Here is a 14,457-nt window from a genome sequence, read left to right on the forward strand (position 1 = left end):
GCCAAACATAAATGCATACAGTCCAGGGACAAGCGTATGATCGTGTTATAGTTATTTAATTAGATAATTATAATATACCTGTAAAGTACTGTGCAAGAGATATATACTGAGTACTGTAGAAGGGTCATGGAAAGCTTCCTGGAGGAGGTGATACTTACATTACATCTTCAAGGTGAATAGACAATAAGTCAAGAGAAGCCTGCTTCACATTCCATGAACAAACTGCTCTCTCGCTGGTCCTCAATTATGGTTGCCCATCAGAATCACTAGGAGGCTATAAGTCCACAAATATCTGGGTCCGTCTCAGATGCTCTGAGGGTGTGGCCCAAACATTAAACCTTTGTAAATTTTTCACAGGTGATTGTAATGGGCAGCCAGGGTTGCAAACCCCTTCTTGGTCACAACCCCTGCCTTCGTGCATGTCCTCATCTTAATCCAGAATCCCTCCCCAACACCTTGTGTGCATAGACACTCAGGCATACACACACCTGCGGTGTCCACTCCTGTTTCAGATCTCAGTTCAGTGCCATCCATCCAGGCGCCCTCTCCTACATATACAAGACGGGGGGTCTGAGAATAACAACGGCAACACTGACAATTGAAAGTTACAAGGCACTGTGCACCAGAAGCTTTACAGAAATTTTAATCTACTCAATTACTTAATCCTTATAGTAGTCCTACCCATAAATCTAATATTATCAATCTTAATTTATGGATGGAGTAACTGAGGCACTCGAAGGTTGAGCCACATGCCCAAGACTACAGATAGTAAGTGGGAGGCAATGTCTGGACCCAGGAAGTCCAGTGCCAAAGCTCTGTTTAGTTGTCATGCAATGCAGCCTCTCATTAACCCCTCTCCATGCTGTGTAGACCTGCATGCTGGCTCCTGTCCCACTGCCTGTATTACAACAGCATGCTCACATGTCTGCTCAACTCACTTCGATACACATTTGCAGACGACAGGAGAAATCTCCTGCAAACTTCGCATGCATGAAACTCTTTAAACTCACAGGATATACCTGGAAACTTCTGGCATGGGATTCACTTAATACCCCCTTCATTGATAATTTATTTTTCTTTCAGATGTTCAAGGATTCTCATAACAATAACATAGCAATAGTTCTGCATGTGCCTCCACTTACATGACTTTGGACCAAGGGTGATGTGGATGAAAGAAAATTCAAGTTGTTCCGGGAGACTTTTTATCGATGAAAAATGAAATCCAACATCTTGTTGCGTTCAGTTTGATAATTACTTCGGGATCTATTCTCTACCTGGTGCTATTTGGAGACTCGTTTTGCATTTTTGCTTCAGCAAATATTTATCACACTTAGTATGTTTTCGTAACAGGCTTCAAATATAAATAGAACTCAGTTCCTTCTATGCAGGAGTTCATGGCTTCATGGAGCAGGAACAAAGTAACACAAATCATTAAACTACACTGAGCCATGGCTGGGATGGAGCACGGCACCATGAAACACAGGAGCTCACCAGGAGCGCTCAGATCCCAGGATCTCAGACGGTTTCCCGAGAAGGCAGACTTTGGTTTGGGCTTTGCAGGCCGATGGGGATTGTGTCAGGAATAAAAACAAGGTGAGATGGGATAGTCCAGGCAGAGGCCATAGCTGGCAGAAAGACACTGGGGTAAGGACCCCAGTTTTGCCCCCTGAAGGTCTGAAATACGAGGTGTGCAGGAAGGCTGAGGCACCTCAGGGACAGATGAGAGGAGTATCACATGCCCATGGCTTTGACTTCCATCCTAAGCAATCAGGCCTTCATCCTGCAGGTGAACAGGAACTACCAGGAGCTTTTAACCAGGACAGTGAGAGTTGTCCCTATGTTGGTTCCCGTGCTTCCTGCAGCACACTCTGTATGGGAGGCTGTGCAAAGCAAAAGATGGCTCAGACAAGGTCTCCACTACACGGTGCCTTGTGGTTACAGAGGAAGTCCCTGTGAAGGGTGATCCTGACATGTGGTGAGGTCTCACTGGGGCCAGAGACTCTCCCATTCCATAGGACGGGCCATAGGAAGGCAGGCTGGGTATTGCTGCCAAGGCCCCTGGAATCTCCAGAGAGATGCACTGTGTGTACTGCTGCAGAAAAGGCCGGGCAGAAGAGTTGAACCCTGTGCCCAGCTTCATGGTATGGCAGAGGGGGACCAGGAGACGGCTATGTGCCTGCTGGATGTCCACCTAAAGGGCGACCCCCAGTGAAGTTTTAGAGTTCAGACACTCACTATTCAAACCATGGTACACGATATCCCAGCTGCACCATCATCATCTCCAGGGAACTAGTTGGAATTGCAGAATCTCTTGCCCCACCTCAGCTCAAAAGAATCAGAAAGCACATTTTAACAAGATCCCCAGGTAATTCACGTGCACATTAAAGTGTGAGAAGTCCTAAAATCGGAGAGAGAAATTGTTTTTACTCAAACCAGCTGCCTCCAGCTGAGCTTAGTGTTCCCGGCTGCCCTGGGCAGGCTCTCAATAAGCTCAGAGTCGCCCTCTAGAGTTAGTGCTGTGAAATCACAGCACCAGGAATTCCCTGACCTGCGGGACAGGGAGAGGGAACAGTGACCACAGCGGACAGCCAGTCCCCAAAGCTTTAGTGTCCCCACTAGGAATCAGACCTAATAAAACCTGCATCACGGCATCAAACTGAGGACCCACTGAGCACACGTGTAACATACTAACCAGTGGGACCAGTGCAGACTAGGTGCTCAGTCTCAAGGAACAGCTTTCTTTCACTCCCTGTTGGAAGGTCCATGGTGTGCCTGAGGGCCTCTTACGCTCTTTACCCCCTTGGATTTGAGGCCAGCTCCTTCACCGCAGAAGCTTGAGAAGTCACGGGGCCTCACGGGACCTGAGTGTCCTCTAGAATCCCTGACTTCAAAAGGATGTTAAATGAAACAATGCCTTTAAAAACCCTCTGACAAGAGGACTGGTCAAAGCAAACAAACAAACAAACAAACCCCAAATACACAATCTCCGCCACTCCCGAAAACCAACAAAACAGGCTGCCCACAGTCAGAAGCTGCTCACGGATGCTTTGTAACTGTACTTATCATTAACAGTTCCTGCTAGGAGGGTACAGCTCTGGGAAAGAGTACATGACAATTTGGGATCTCCCAGAAGTTTACTGGGGGGCAACCAGGGAATTCTCTGGTGTTATAGAAAACTCTACATTGCTGTGTCATAGAAAATTACACCACGACAGCAACACTGCTCTCCAGTTGATACTCAGCATGTGTTAAACTTGTTTGTACCAAAGCACATGTCTGAGTTTCATTAGAACCTGCAGGTCCTCTGCGGGGAGTACACCCCGCTTCCTAATCAGGCTTCACAGCAGGGGTCCTCAGTAACTGCTCCAACTCCCTGCATCCTGCATCCTCTCCAGCCTGCCCTGCATCCTCACCTGAGCTCCACCTAGGTGGGCCCCAAGTGCCCACGCTGCTTCAGGCTGGTGGGCCCTTACCCTGGGCTTTGCATGGCTGTTCCCTCTGCCTTGAGGGTCCTTCCCTGACTGGTGTCTAACACCCTCCCACTCTTTCAGGGCAATGTCCCAGGCTCCATCCCTGCCTCCCCAGGCAAGATAAGGTGCCCGCTCCTCCTTGCTCCCACAGCCCCTCACCTCTCGCTCCCTGGTTCCCGTACTGACCACATCAGCAGTGTCCACCTTATCTGTGAACACTATCTCTCACTGAGCTGCAAGCAAGTCCTGGCTGGTATCTTCCACCTTTGTATATCCAATGAATAATCGAGTGGTCAGCACACAGTAGATGCTAAGTAAACGTTTATAAGAATCGCATGGAGTAAAGATTCATCCACATCACTCCATTACTGCAGAACTCTGTGTCTTCAAATTGCTTTAAATCACCCAAAACACTTTCCAGCCTTCCCAACTCCACCACTGGTGGGAATGGGGGAGACCAGGAGGTGGCGATGTTCTACCTCTAAACAGTGCTGCTGACTCAGCTTGCTCTTCAGGGATTTTTGGGAAGCGGGTGCTGTTTCTTCCACTCCAACAGCCAGGCCAGATCTTTAGCAAACCAAGGAGTAGGCAGAAACACACACCCATTCACCCTTTCTTCTCTCTTCATGCAGCCACATCCCTGCAGTGCTTGGCTAATTTAGTCGCTTTGTATATAAAATAAAGCCTGTGGCAACACAGTCACTCAAAACCAAGAGCTGGCAGCCCTGCAGCCTGGGGCACCGCCCTAGAAAAGGAAGGCAACTAGTTGATCTCTCATAAAATATACTTGATCAAGTCACTGGCAGCCTGCATCCTAAGCCCTGAATCTCCCACCAGAACCACTGTGGGAAACAGACAAGATAACATTGCAATGGAATGCAGGTGGCCTTGCGTTCAGGCCCTGGGCCCATCCCTTAGTGATTCGTGGACTTTATGGAAGCCACATTTCTCTGTGTCCACTTAAAGCAAAATGATTGTGGATACTTGAGTACCTCCCTCCTTGTACTCCCAGGGCTGCAGCAAAGAGAGAGCCTGGTGAACCACAGGTAGGGAGCCAGCATTCCCTAGGCCGGGTATGTTGGTATTGTCACTGTTGTAGTGACTGCAATTAACCTTAATCACCATTTCCTGCCTCAAGATTCACTGCCTTTCCTTGTATGGTATTGTGATAGAAGGAAATTAAAATTTCTTATCTCCAAACATATTTCTTTGACATATTTTGAAAAAGCTGCTGCTTGGCCACCAGGCAGAAGTGACCTAACAAAACTGCCTTAAGTGGGGAAAATTCGTATCTGCAGAGAATCTCCATTAATGAAGCCAGGTCCCATCCCTTTTCCATGCCTTTCCCAAGATCCAGGAGGGATGGAGAGTTCCACACCTTTAAAAGTCTGAAAAGGAACACGTACCACCTATTCTCTGTGAGGGAGACTTCATCTACACAACAAGGCCACCTTGGCTAGCCAAGCCTCTTCTCTCCCTCCCATAACCTGCTTTGCCAGAATCTAAGCTTCCATCTTTCTGTAACCTTAAGGTGGTGTGTAAGTTTCTGTAACTCACCGGGAAATTGGGTCTTTAGGGGGCCAAAAGCCTACAGCCCACATAAATACACATACATATATATCTTTCTCCACAGTTTCTGTCACAGAGCTTCTATTAATAAAACCCTTGACATTTCTGAAGCCATAGGAACATCTTTTGTTATTCATAAATTCCTTTCGAACATATGCTAATTGAGCCTGTACTCATGAGGTGACTCTTGACAGACCTTTAGATAGCTTTAGGGTAGAGGCTGTTTGCCAGAAAGACCAATCCATGATTGGAGAGTTGGGAGTTTGAGCCCTGCCCTTGACCTCTGGAGAAAGGAGAGGGGCTGGGGACTGAGCTAATCAACAATGGCTAATGATTTAATCAATAGTGTCTAATGTCAGGGAACCTCCATGAAAACCTTTAAGGGACAGGTCTTAGAGAGGTTCTAGGTTAGTGAACACGTTCACCTGCTAGGAGGATGGGGTATAGGTGAGGACGCCTTCACCTGCCAGGAGGATGGTGTACAGGAGAGGACGCCTTCACCTGCCAGGAGGATGGTTTGCAGGAGAGGACGCCTTCACCTGCCAGGAGGATGGTGTACAGGTGAGGATGCCTTCAACTGCTAGGAGGAACTCTACAGGTGAGAGGTCCCTGCACTTGGGTTCCCTGCAAACCTCACCCCATGAAACTCTTCATCTGGCTGTGCATCTGCACTCTTTGCAATATTCTTTATCATAGAACAGGTACAGTAAGAAAAGTGCTTCCTGAGTTCTCTGAGTCATTCAACAAGTTATTAACCTAGAGGGGGGCATCATGGGAACCCCTGATGTAAAGCTGATTGGTCAGAAGTACTGCAGGCCCAGGACTCACAACTTGTACCTCAAATGAGGCCTGTCTTATGGGGCTGCACCCCTAACCTGTGGGATCTGATGCTGAACCCAGGTAGACAGGATTGAGTTTGAATTGGATCACTAGACATCTAGCTTATGTCAGAGAGCTGGCAAGGTTGCTGGTGTGAGGAAAACTTCCATGCATTTGGTGTCAAAGTGTCTGTGGATACAGACAAATCCTAGTAGTTCCTTTCTCTACACAACTTGTCAGACTCCTTCCTCATGGCTTTCTGCGACTTGGGAATGTGTTTCAGCTCCATGGTGCCTGGGGCACACAGGCCTGTTCACTATTAGCCTGGGATCTCTCCACAGAACCTCAGTCACCCCATGCCCTCTGCCTTCCTGCAGCCCTGCCCACTGTTCACAAGCACAGCCTTGCACCTCATGCCTTGCTGCTTCCAGGTTCCATCTACTGCCTTAGTGCAAACAGAAAAGTGGCTCCGTATTCTCTCCAGGCTTGGCTCCAACTTAGCCTCCTCTCTCAAGTCCACTGGAGTCAGCCTTGTCCTGGGTAGAATTAGTGACACATCAACCTGGGATCCCTCTACCACATACTGATAGGGACAGAAGACAGGAAAATTCTGGACAGAAGAGGGAAGGTCCTGGCAAGGGCCCCACCCTCAGGCCTGGAACTGTGACCCAAAGTAAGAACATTCATTTCTATTTTCCTGCTCAAATGTTGCCTTTTCAAAACATCCATGCCAGCCCCACCCCCCATCCTGTGCCCATAAAAACCACAGGCTATGCCAACAGAGGAGAAGAGGAGAAGCAGTTGGATGCCTCCCCAGAGACTACAGTTGCACGCTGGAGAGAAGCAGCTTGACTCCAGACGGATGGCTTGACAGCGTTGCTCCATAGTGGCATCTGGCTGGGGATTGCCAAACTCTGAGGGAAGATTATCTTCCCGCTCCACACCCTTTCCAGCTCCCCTTCCCACTGAGAGCCATTTTCATCAGCAATACAAGCCTCTGCATTCACCACCCTTCAATTCATTCACCACCCCTTCAATCACTTCAACCTGAGTTTTCCTGGATGCCAAACAAGAGCTCACGTACCACAGGTGTGGAGGCAAAGGGCTGTCACACTGACTGCCCTCATTGGCAGAAAGCAGTCACCTCATGCGAAAAAGTGAAAAAGTGTTAAGTGTTTTAAGTCTGATAAGAAACATTTACCATCTATTCTCTCTGAAGCCTGCTATCCAAAGGCCTTCATCTGCATAATAAGAACTTGGTCTCATCAAACCCTTATCTTAACCCAGACTCCCTTGTATTGATTCCAGGTTTTTAGATAACCTCTTTCAACCAATTGCCAATCAGAAAATCTTTGAATCTACCTATGATCTGGAAGCCTCGCCGCCCCCAGCCTTCAGTTGCCCCACCTTTTTGGACCAAACCAATGCAGATCTTACATGTATTGACTGATGTCTTATGTGTCCTTAAAATGCATAAAACCAAGCTAAAGCCTGACCACCCTGGGCACATGTTCTCAGGATCTTCTGGGGCTGTGTCATGAGCTATGGTCACTCATATTTGGCTCAGAATAAATCTTCTCAAATATTTTATGGAGTTTGACTCTTTTCGTCAACACCAGGCCCATGGAATAGGATGAACAATGACAAGGACAGCAGTGACACTGGTGGTGGCATTTTGCCCCAAGCTCTGTTCTGAGCACTGTGTACCTGTGACCCCACTTCATTCTCCTATGGCCTGCCCAGTGATGGACAGCCAGCTGGCTGATTCAGGACTGTGCCCTGCAGTCTGGGCAGAAGCCTTTATCCACTACTTTTGAGGTGATGCATGACACAGGACAACAGCACACACAGGTCCATTGGATCAGTAAATGAACATACTGAGTACAAGCTCCTTTTGCAGATAGGCCAATAGCCTCAGGGGTATGACATTAGTGGCTCCAGGGTCAGTCACTTCCTCATGTTTGCTACCGTTCATCCACTAATTCTAGCATTTATTCAGAGCTTCTAGGTGCCAGGAGCCCTTCTAAGCAGTATAAGTTCCAGAGTGAAAAGATCACCTCCCTAGGCTATGTGCTGCATGAGCAAGGGGTCACCACTGAGTCCCCATGGCTGAGACCTGAAGACCACTGGATCTGAGAAGCACTGGAGCTTGGGGAAATGTCTGTGAAATGAAAAATTCTCATGGGCCAAAAGACGAATGGCAGTTGTTCCCAGGAAAACGTTGATCCTTTTTGCCATGAAGACAAAAGGAACCTGGACATTTAACCATATTCCCTGCCAAAGGCATGAGTATCACCCAACTCTACTTTATGACCACAAAAAATGACAAGCCAAAGCTCCCATCATTTGATAAATACTTGCACTAGACCTGATGGTTTCCATTTTCTGCATTTACTGCACAGGGCCAGACCTCATGGACACCATCTCTATTCCCTGCACCGATGCTGCCTCCTAGGCTTGCATCACACTGGGGAGGGCTCAGCATCGCAGGCACCAGCTCAGCATCGCAGGGACCAGAACGGGGACTAACCCTGTACTGCCAGCACTGTGACTCTGGTCAGTGTGTGAGTCAGCCATGTTTCTTCATCCACTGAAAAGAATGTGATGGCTTATCTTATAGAATTATTTTATCAATTGCATGAGAAAATTCACGCAATGTAGCCAGGCAATCAGCCAGTGTACCAGGCTTATTGGCTACGAGAAAAAGACATCAATGAAACCACCATTGCAAAATTGTAACTGAGATGGTGAAAGAGACCTGAAATAACCACTTCCTTCTTGATTCTCACCTCTAAGCTGTCCTTGTTCACTCCTGGGCATAGGCCAAACGAACTTTGGGAGGAACTTAGTTTATAGTTTGAAACAAAGATAGCAGCCCTTTCCCAAAACAAACCCCCTTCTTGCCTGGTGAACTAGACTGCCTTTGTAAGACTAACAAACAAGCCAAAATCTTAGAAATTATGGTTTAGGAGTCATGCAGCTGGAGGCTACAAGATTCTGACCCTCCTCAAATTGCTTCTATGGAATAATATCACTATCGTAAAACCTAAGATATTTTGCAGACCCTGCACTTGATGGATCAGTTGGCATCACCCAGATTGATAAACTTGCTCATCTGGTCTTGTGGTCCCCACCCAGGAACTGACTCAGTGCAAGAGGACAGTTGGACTCATCCCCAACCCAACCAGTCAGCACTCCTGACTCACTGGCCCCCTACTCAGCAAATTATTCTTAAAAACTCAGATCTCCAAATGCCTGGGGAGACTGATTTGAACAATAATAAAACTCAGGTCTTCTGTACAGCTGGCTCTGTGTGAATTACTCTTTCTCTATTGCTATTCCCCTGTCTTGATAATGGAGCTCTGTCTAGGCAGTGGGTAAAGTGAACCCACTGGGTGGTTGCATCAGTGAAAACAGATTGATTTTTATCCCCGTATTACAGATAAGAACATCAAGGTTCACAAAGATTAAGCAAGTTGCCTAAAGTCACACAGTGAGTAGGTAGAGAATTCAAAGCCACATCTCTCTGGCTCTGATGTGCATAATCTTTGCAATACAGGACTCCCCATCACTACCACCCACTAGCCACCACGCACCATCATGTGACGTATAAGGAGAAAACAGGCAGTGGTCCCTGCCTGCTCTCACAACGGCAGTGCAGCAGCAGCCCCTGTCCGGTGACCTGGTTGGGACTCTGGAGGCAGAAGTCCTGCTGCGTGTGAGCACCAATTCCTCCCACCACTTACCAGGTGACTTTGGACAAGTGCTTTGGTAATGGTGAAATCTCAGGGGCTATAGAAAGATTAAAGGGGATTTTATTGACAAGCACTTAGAACTGTGCCAGGCTGAGAATCCCTGCTGATTAAATATAAGTCGGTGATGCTGGTGCTATGGTGATCCTGGACTAGGGAAGAGAAGCTCCTGGAAACCTGAACATAACAGGCACAGAGACCAACACAGAGAACCTGCAGGCCACACCCAGAAGGAAAGAGAGTGGGCGTATTGACAAATAGTCAAATAGTCACGAATCAGCTCTTCAGCCTGATCTCGTGATGGGAAGTGGAAAAGCTGAATTGGAAAGCTGCCTGTTCCTGTGTTCCTTGTTGTTTCAATTGCTAAAACTAAATTTCTGATAATTTACAGAGTAAAGCAGTTTCCCCTTGGGATGCTGAGTTGCACCTCCACAGGTACGTGGCTCTGGCCAGGCCCTCAGGGAATGGAGCCTGAGGCAGCCCGAGCCAGCCCTGGAAGGAGAGGCCATCTCACCAGAGAAGAGCAGACCCCCTGAGCAGAGCACTTAGGAGGGTCCTTGCTTGAGCTCTCTAGTGGTCCTCTCGGAACAAACCTACTATGTAGATGAGGAGTCGCAGGCTCCAAAGGGTGAGCCCATTGTCTCAGGTCCCACAGCTGCTCCAAAGAGAAGCTCAGAGACTGGATTTAAACCCAGGCCAGCATGGCTTTGAAGCTTCTGGTCCCTGCCTAACACAGTGGGTGCATTGAGGCTCACTCAGGGAGGGATGAGAGTTGTAGCCATCTGGAGCCCAGGGCCTCCTGTCTATCCAGCTGCCCACTCAGACACACATCATCAATACTGCATCAGAGTCGGAGCATATGAGCCCCCAAGTGTGGACATTAGGTTTATGACTCATCTCAGTGGCTCTTACACACTTTCCAAATGGACTCCTGTGTTGCCTTCCTACAGTCTGCTGAGTGTGCATTTATGATAATCAGTGCTTGGCATGTGTTTCCCTGTTATTGCTACAAGCCAAGCCCCACCCCTTCTCCCAGGCTGCAGTCCAATGGCCCCTCCCCAAAGACCCTCCAGCTCTAAGCTCCCAACACCCTCCTCGGTCTCTGCCTCCGCATTCTGCCCTCTCCAGGGATCTCCTCTGCATCCACTGTGAGAATGGATTTTACGAACTTTCTAACATGCTCTAAAGCAGGGGTTCTCAACTCTGGCTGCACATAATATTCATCTGGGGAGCTCTGAATAAAAACACAGTATCTGAACTCCAATCCCAGATCTTCTGTTTCAGGAAGTTTGGGCATGCAGGCTCAGGCAAAGATGCATCGTTAAAGTTCCAAGGATGATTCTAAAGTACAGCCAGGGTTGAGAAACACTGGTTTAACAGACAGAGATGTCAGTTTGGGGATGAGAGTTTGAGTCCTGCTTCTAGTACTAATTACCTGTGTTAGTCACCCTGGTATAGACTTCTTTCCAACCTTAATTTGACTGTTCTTCATATAAAAATAAGAGTACTCACCCAGATATCCAACACAAGGGGGATGTAAAAGTGTTCCAGAGATAGTAAATAGCAGCAGCATGCATTTGTCAAATATTTATTCAGCCTTTACTCTTAATGCACGCTTGATGAGGTTTTTTTGGCAAATGCACGTGACTGTTTTCATTGTCATCACTGACTCTAGCATCCCTGCCATGTCTGAGGCCATCTGTGCACAGGTACAAGATTCTGTCATCCACAGTGAGAAGCAGTGAGTTACTAGTCAACAAATGTTTGTTCAATGGATGGGTAATGGACAAATACATATGTGTTGTCTAAGCTTCAGGGAAACAAAAATCTGTGAACATGTTTAGTTTTTCCAAAATATCTAACAAGGCACATCCTTATAGAACACAGTGATGTAGGGTAACAGAATGTAAGACTCGTTCTCCAGCTTGTTATCTAGAGTGAAGTCACAAGTGGTGTCTTTTCACTTCTTTTTTATATAGCAAGCAAGCAACTGTATTTGTCTTGCAAAACTACTGCCATTCATTCAGACCCCAGCGCCAGCTCTCCAATTACCTGCAGCTCTGAGCACAGCTGAGACAGTGTTTCTTCAACAGCAAGGGCCTCTAGAAAGAAAAAATACACTGTATGATTCAACGAACACATAGTGAAACGCAGCAGTTGCTCTTAAATGAAAAAGCAAAAGTTTCACATTGGCATTAAAGTCACAGAGACCAACACATTGCTGAGGACCTTCTGTGTATTCTAACTTCCCAATGGGATTGCGCTTATCAGGAGAATAAACCTGATTGGAGCCATGAACTGAGTACTAGATAAAAGCCAATATCACCCCATGCACACAGTTATGAGAAGCAGCACGTCCCAAATTCATACAGCACTTGTGTGGCCCGGAGAGATTCCACGTGTATTTCTATTTTTGCAGGTACACACACACACACACACACACACACACACACCACACACACAGAGAGAGAGAGAGAGATACATCTGTGCATCATATACAGAACATGGATTTGAATCTCTATCTTAAAGATAAAATATCAGAAGCCCTGAGAACCTCCTGCTCAGCCCCACCGGCTCTGATACTGAAGAACGTGGCCATCTTATTAACAGAAACCAGGTGGCCTCTGGCCATTTGTTTTCATGGTCACAGTTGTGACTGGGTTTGAACTCTCCTCTGGTTCCATGATGCTGTGGTCAGTCATTTGTACATGGCTCTGGCATGGATTTTAATTAAAGCATGCTTGCCTAGGTGAGTGGAAACAATCTCCTAGCAACTTACGGTCCTTGCTGATGATCTCATTAGTAGATACCTCTCTACTTCACCGCTGAACTCAGGTCCCCGAACTCCACAAGGCAAAATGAACTTTTGATACACTATTCATGGCTATGTATTCTCAGTGTCTAGCACAGAATCTGACACATAGTACATGTCCAGTAAAATGTGATGAGGGTGTGAATGAACAAATAAATTCAGCTCCTTTGAATAAAATATAATATTAAAAGTTATATCAGGAATCCAACAGCTACTGAAAAATCTCCATTTTTTCATTTGAGCTATATAAAGTCCTTCTGATTCTGTACATGTCTTGCCTGCATGCATAAGATTTGAACTTGAAAAAAATTCAATGATTGCATGATTCAAAGAGTAGTGCCTGAGTACAGGATTTGTCTAAGATGTGAGAGCTGATAAAGCTTATGGTAAGAAGGCTCCGGATTCAATTCAACAACTGTAACCTTGTACCTACTCCTTTACTCTACATACCAGAGAGAGTACAGCAGGGATCTGAGGGGAATCAGCTCTCAAAGGCCTCAGTCTAGCTGGGAAGCAAAATACGCAAATACACCTTTTTTACGTGATGATTTCAGTGCAGCAACAAACAATGAACAAGGCCATTGACCCAGCCAAAACCACAGTTATCTCAGCAGTTGAGGTCTGGGGGTAAAGATAAGGAAGTCAAGGTACCTAGCAGGGTTCTGATGTTGAAATGGGTGTTATCCTTGAAAAGCAGGCTGAGGACTTGGCCTCTGTTCTAGAGGCAATGAGGCCTTATTAGAGAACCTTGAGCAGAACCAGGACATATCACCTGTTGTTACTGAGTGTGACATGGTATAGAGGACTCTGCCCCAAGGGATCAGCACAGGATCCCTGAGCTTCTGTCATGGATCTGTCACACATCACTGTGTGATGCTGAGCAACGCTTTTACCTCTCTGAGTTTCAGGACCACCGTCTGTCAATCAACAGAGATTCAAGCCCACTGATTTCCATGATGTCTCATCTTTGGAAAATCCATGTGCAAAAGTCAATTGATCCCAGGATAACCAAATATAATGGATACTAAGAAGTGTCTATAATCATCCAGATCAAGCATATATAGATGCATATGTGTATATATATAGTTCTTTGAGGATTGTTTTACACTCTTGTAAGTTACAATTCCATAATTACAGCTTAATTAAGAAAAGGCTATAAACTAGCATTTTCCTCTAGAAAGCAACCTAAAATCATGCAGTGGGGTGGCAGGTGTATATAGGTAATAGATGTCTAGCAGATGAATGCATGAGTGAATGAATGTGCCTTAAAGAGCATGTGTCTTCTCTTACTGTATTTGCATTTCCCAGATCCTCTCCTGCTAGAATAATGAAAATCACAGCCCAAACCTACCTGGACCAGTGTTATTCCTGTGACATTTACAAAAGCATGCCTGCTTTTCCCCATCCCTTGTCTGAAGGAGGCACATGGGCTGCTGGGATGGGCTTGCCCCTGTCCTGGGCCCTTACCCAGCTCTGTGTGTGGCAGCTCCGGGATGTCCCGCATGATCACCAGGAAGTGGAGACGGAGTCCCCGATAAGCGTGGAGGAGCAACAGGCACAGGTCTCGGTGCCACTTGTGTGCGTGCTGCATGCAGTTCTCGGAGGTGATGTAGAAGCTTCCCTACGGAGTGAAACAGAAACAGAGGTTGAGGCATATTGCACCTGGCCCAGGTAGCACAGGGCCCTGATGCTCCATCTGCCCGCACCCACATTCACAAATGTTTGGAGGTTCAGGGAAGGAAGCAGACCCCATCCTGAGTAAAACTGGAACATGGTTGAAGATTCCAAGAAAAAGAGAGTCCTGAGCTGCAATCGCTTCTTTATCCCTCTAGGTAAGAAAACACTGAAATCTGCCACACCTTTGTCTTATATTCAGATTAAAATAATAAAATAGCAACGATAATCACAATAATCATAAATGATCGTGAAGGTGATTAGGACACTGGCATCACAGGTTTGAGACAACCAAGTGGCCCCACTTACAAGCTGATATGGTTTGGCTCTGTGTCCCCACTCAAGTCTCACCTTGAATTGT

At 46.7% G+C, this 14,457-nt stretch overlaps 1 protein-coding gene across 1 annotated transcript in view; it reads right to left on the reverse strand.

Annotated features, from left to right (window-relative positions):
* Nucleotides 1-14,457, reverse strand: part of FAM135B (family with sequence similarity 135 member B) — a 237,297-nt gene that overhangs the window by 52,123 nt on the left and 170,717 nt on the right. Inside the window, exons 7-8 of the mRNA XM_033202781.1 lie at nt 13,890-14,043; nt 11,663-11,712 (exon numbers count right to left, since the gene is read on the reverse strand). Coding sequence (XP_033058672.1) covers nt 11,663-11,712; nt 13,890-14,043 — 204 coding nt within the window. The remainder of the gene's footprint in view (nt 1-11,662; nt 11,713-13,889; nt 14,044-14,457) is intronic.

Source organism: Trachypithecus francoisi, unplaced genomic scaffold (assembly GCF_009764315.1).
Source record: "Trachypithecus francoisi isolate TF-2019V2 unplaced genomic scaffold, Tfra_2.0 Lachesis_group7, whole genome shotgun sequence".
NCBI classification, from domain to species: domain Eukaryota; kingdom Metazoa; phylum Chordata; class Mammalia; order Primates; family Cercopithecidae; genus Trachypithecus; species Trachypithecus francoisi.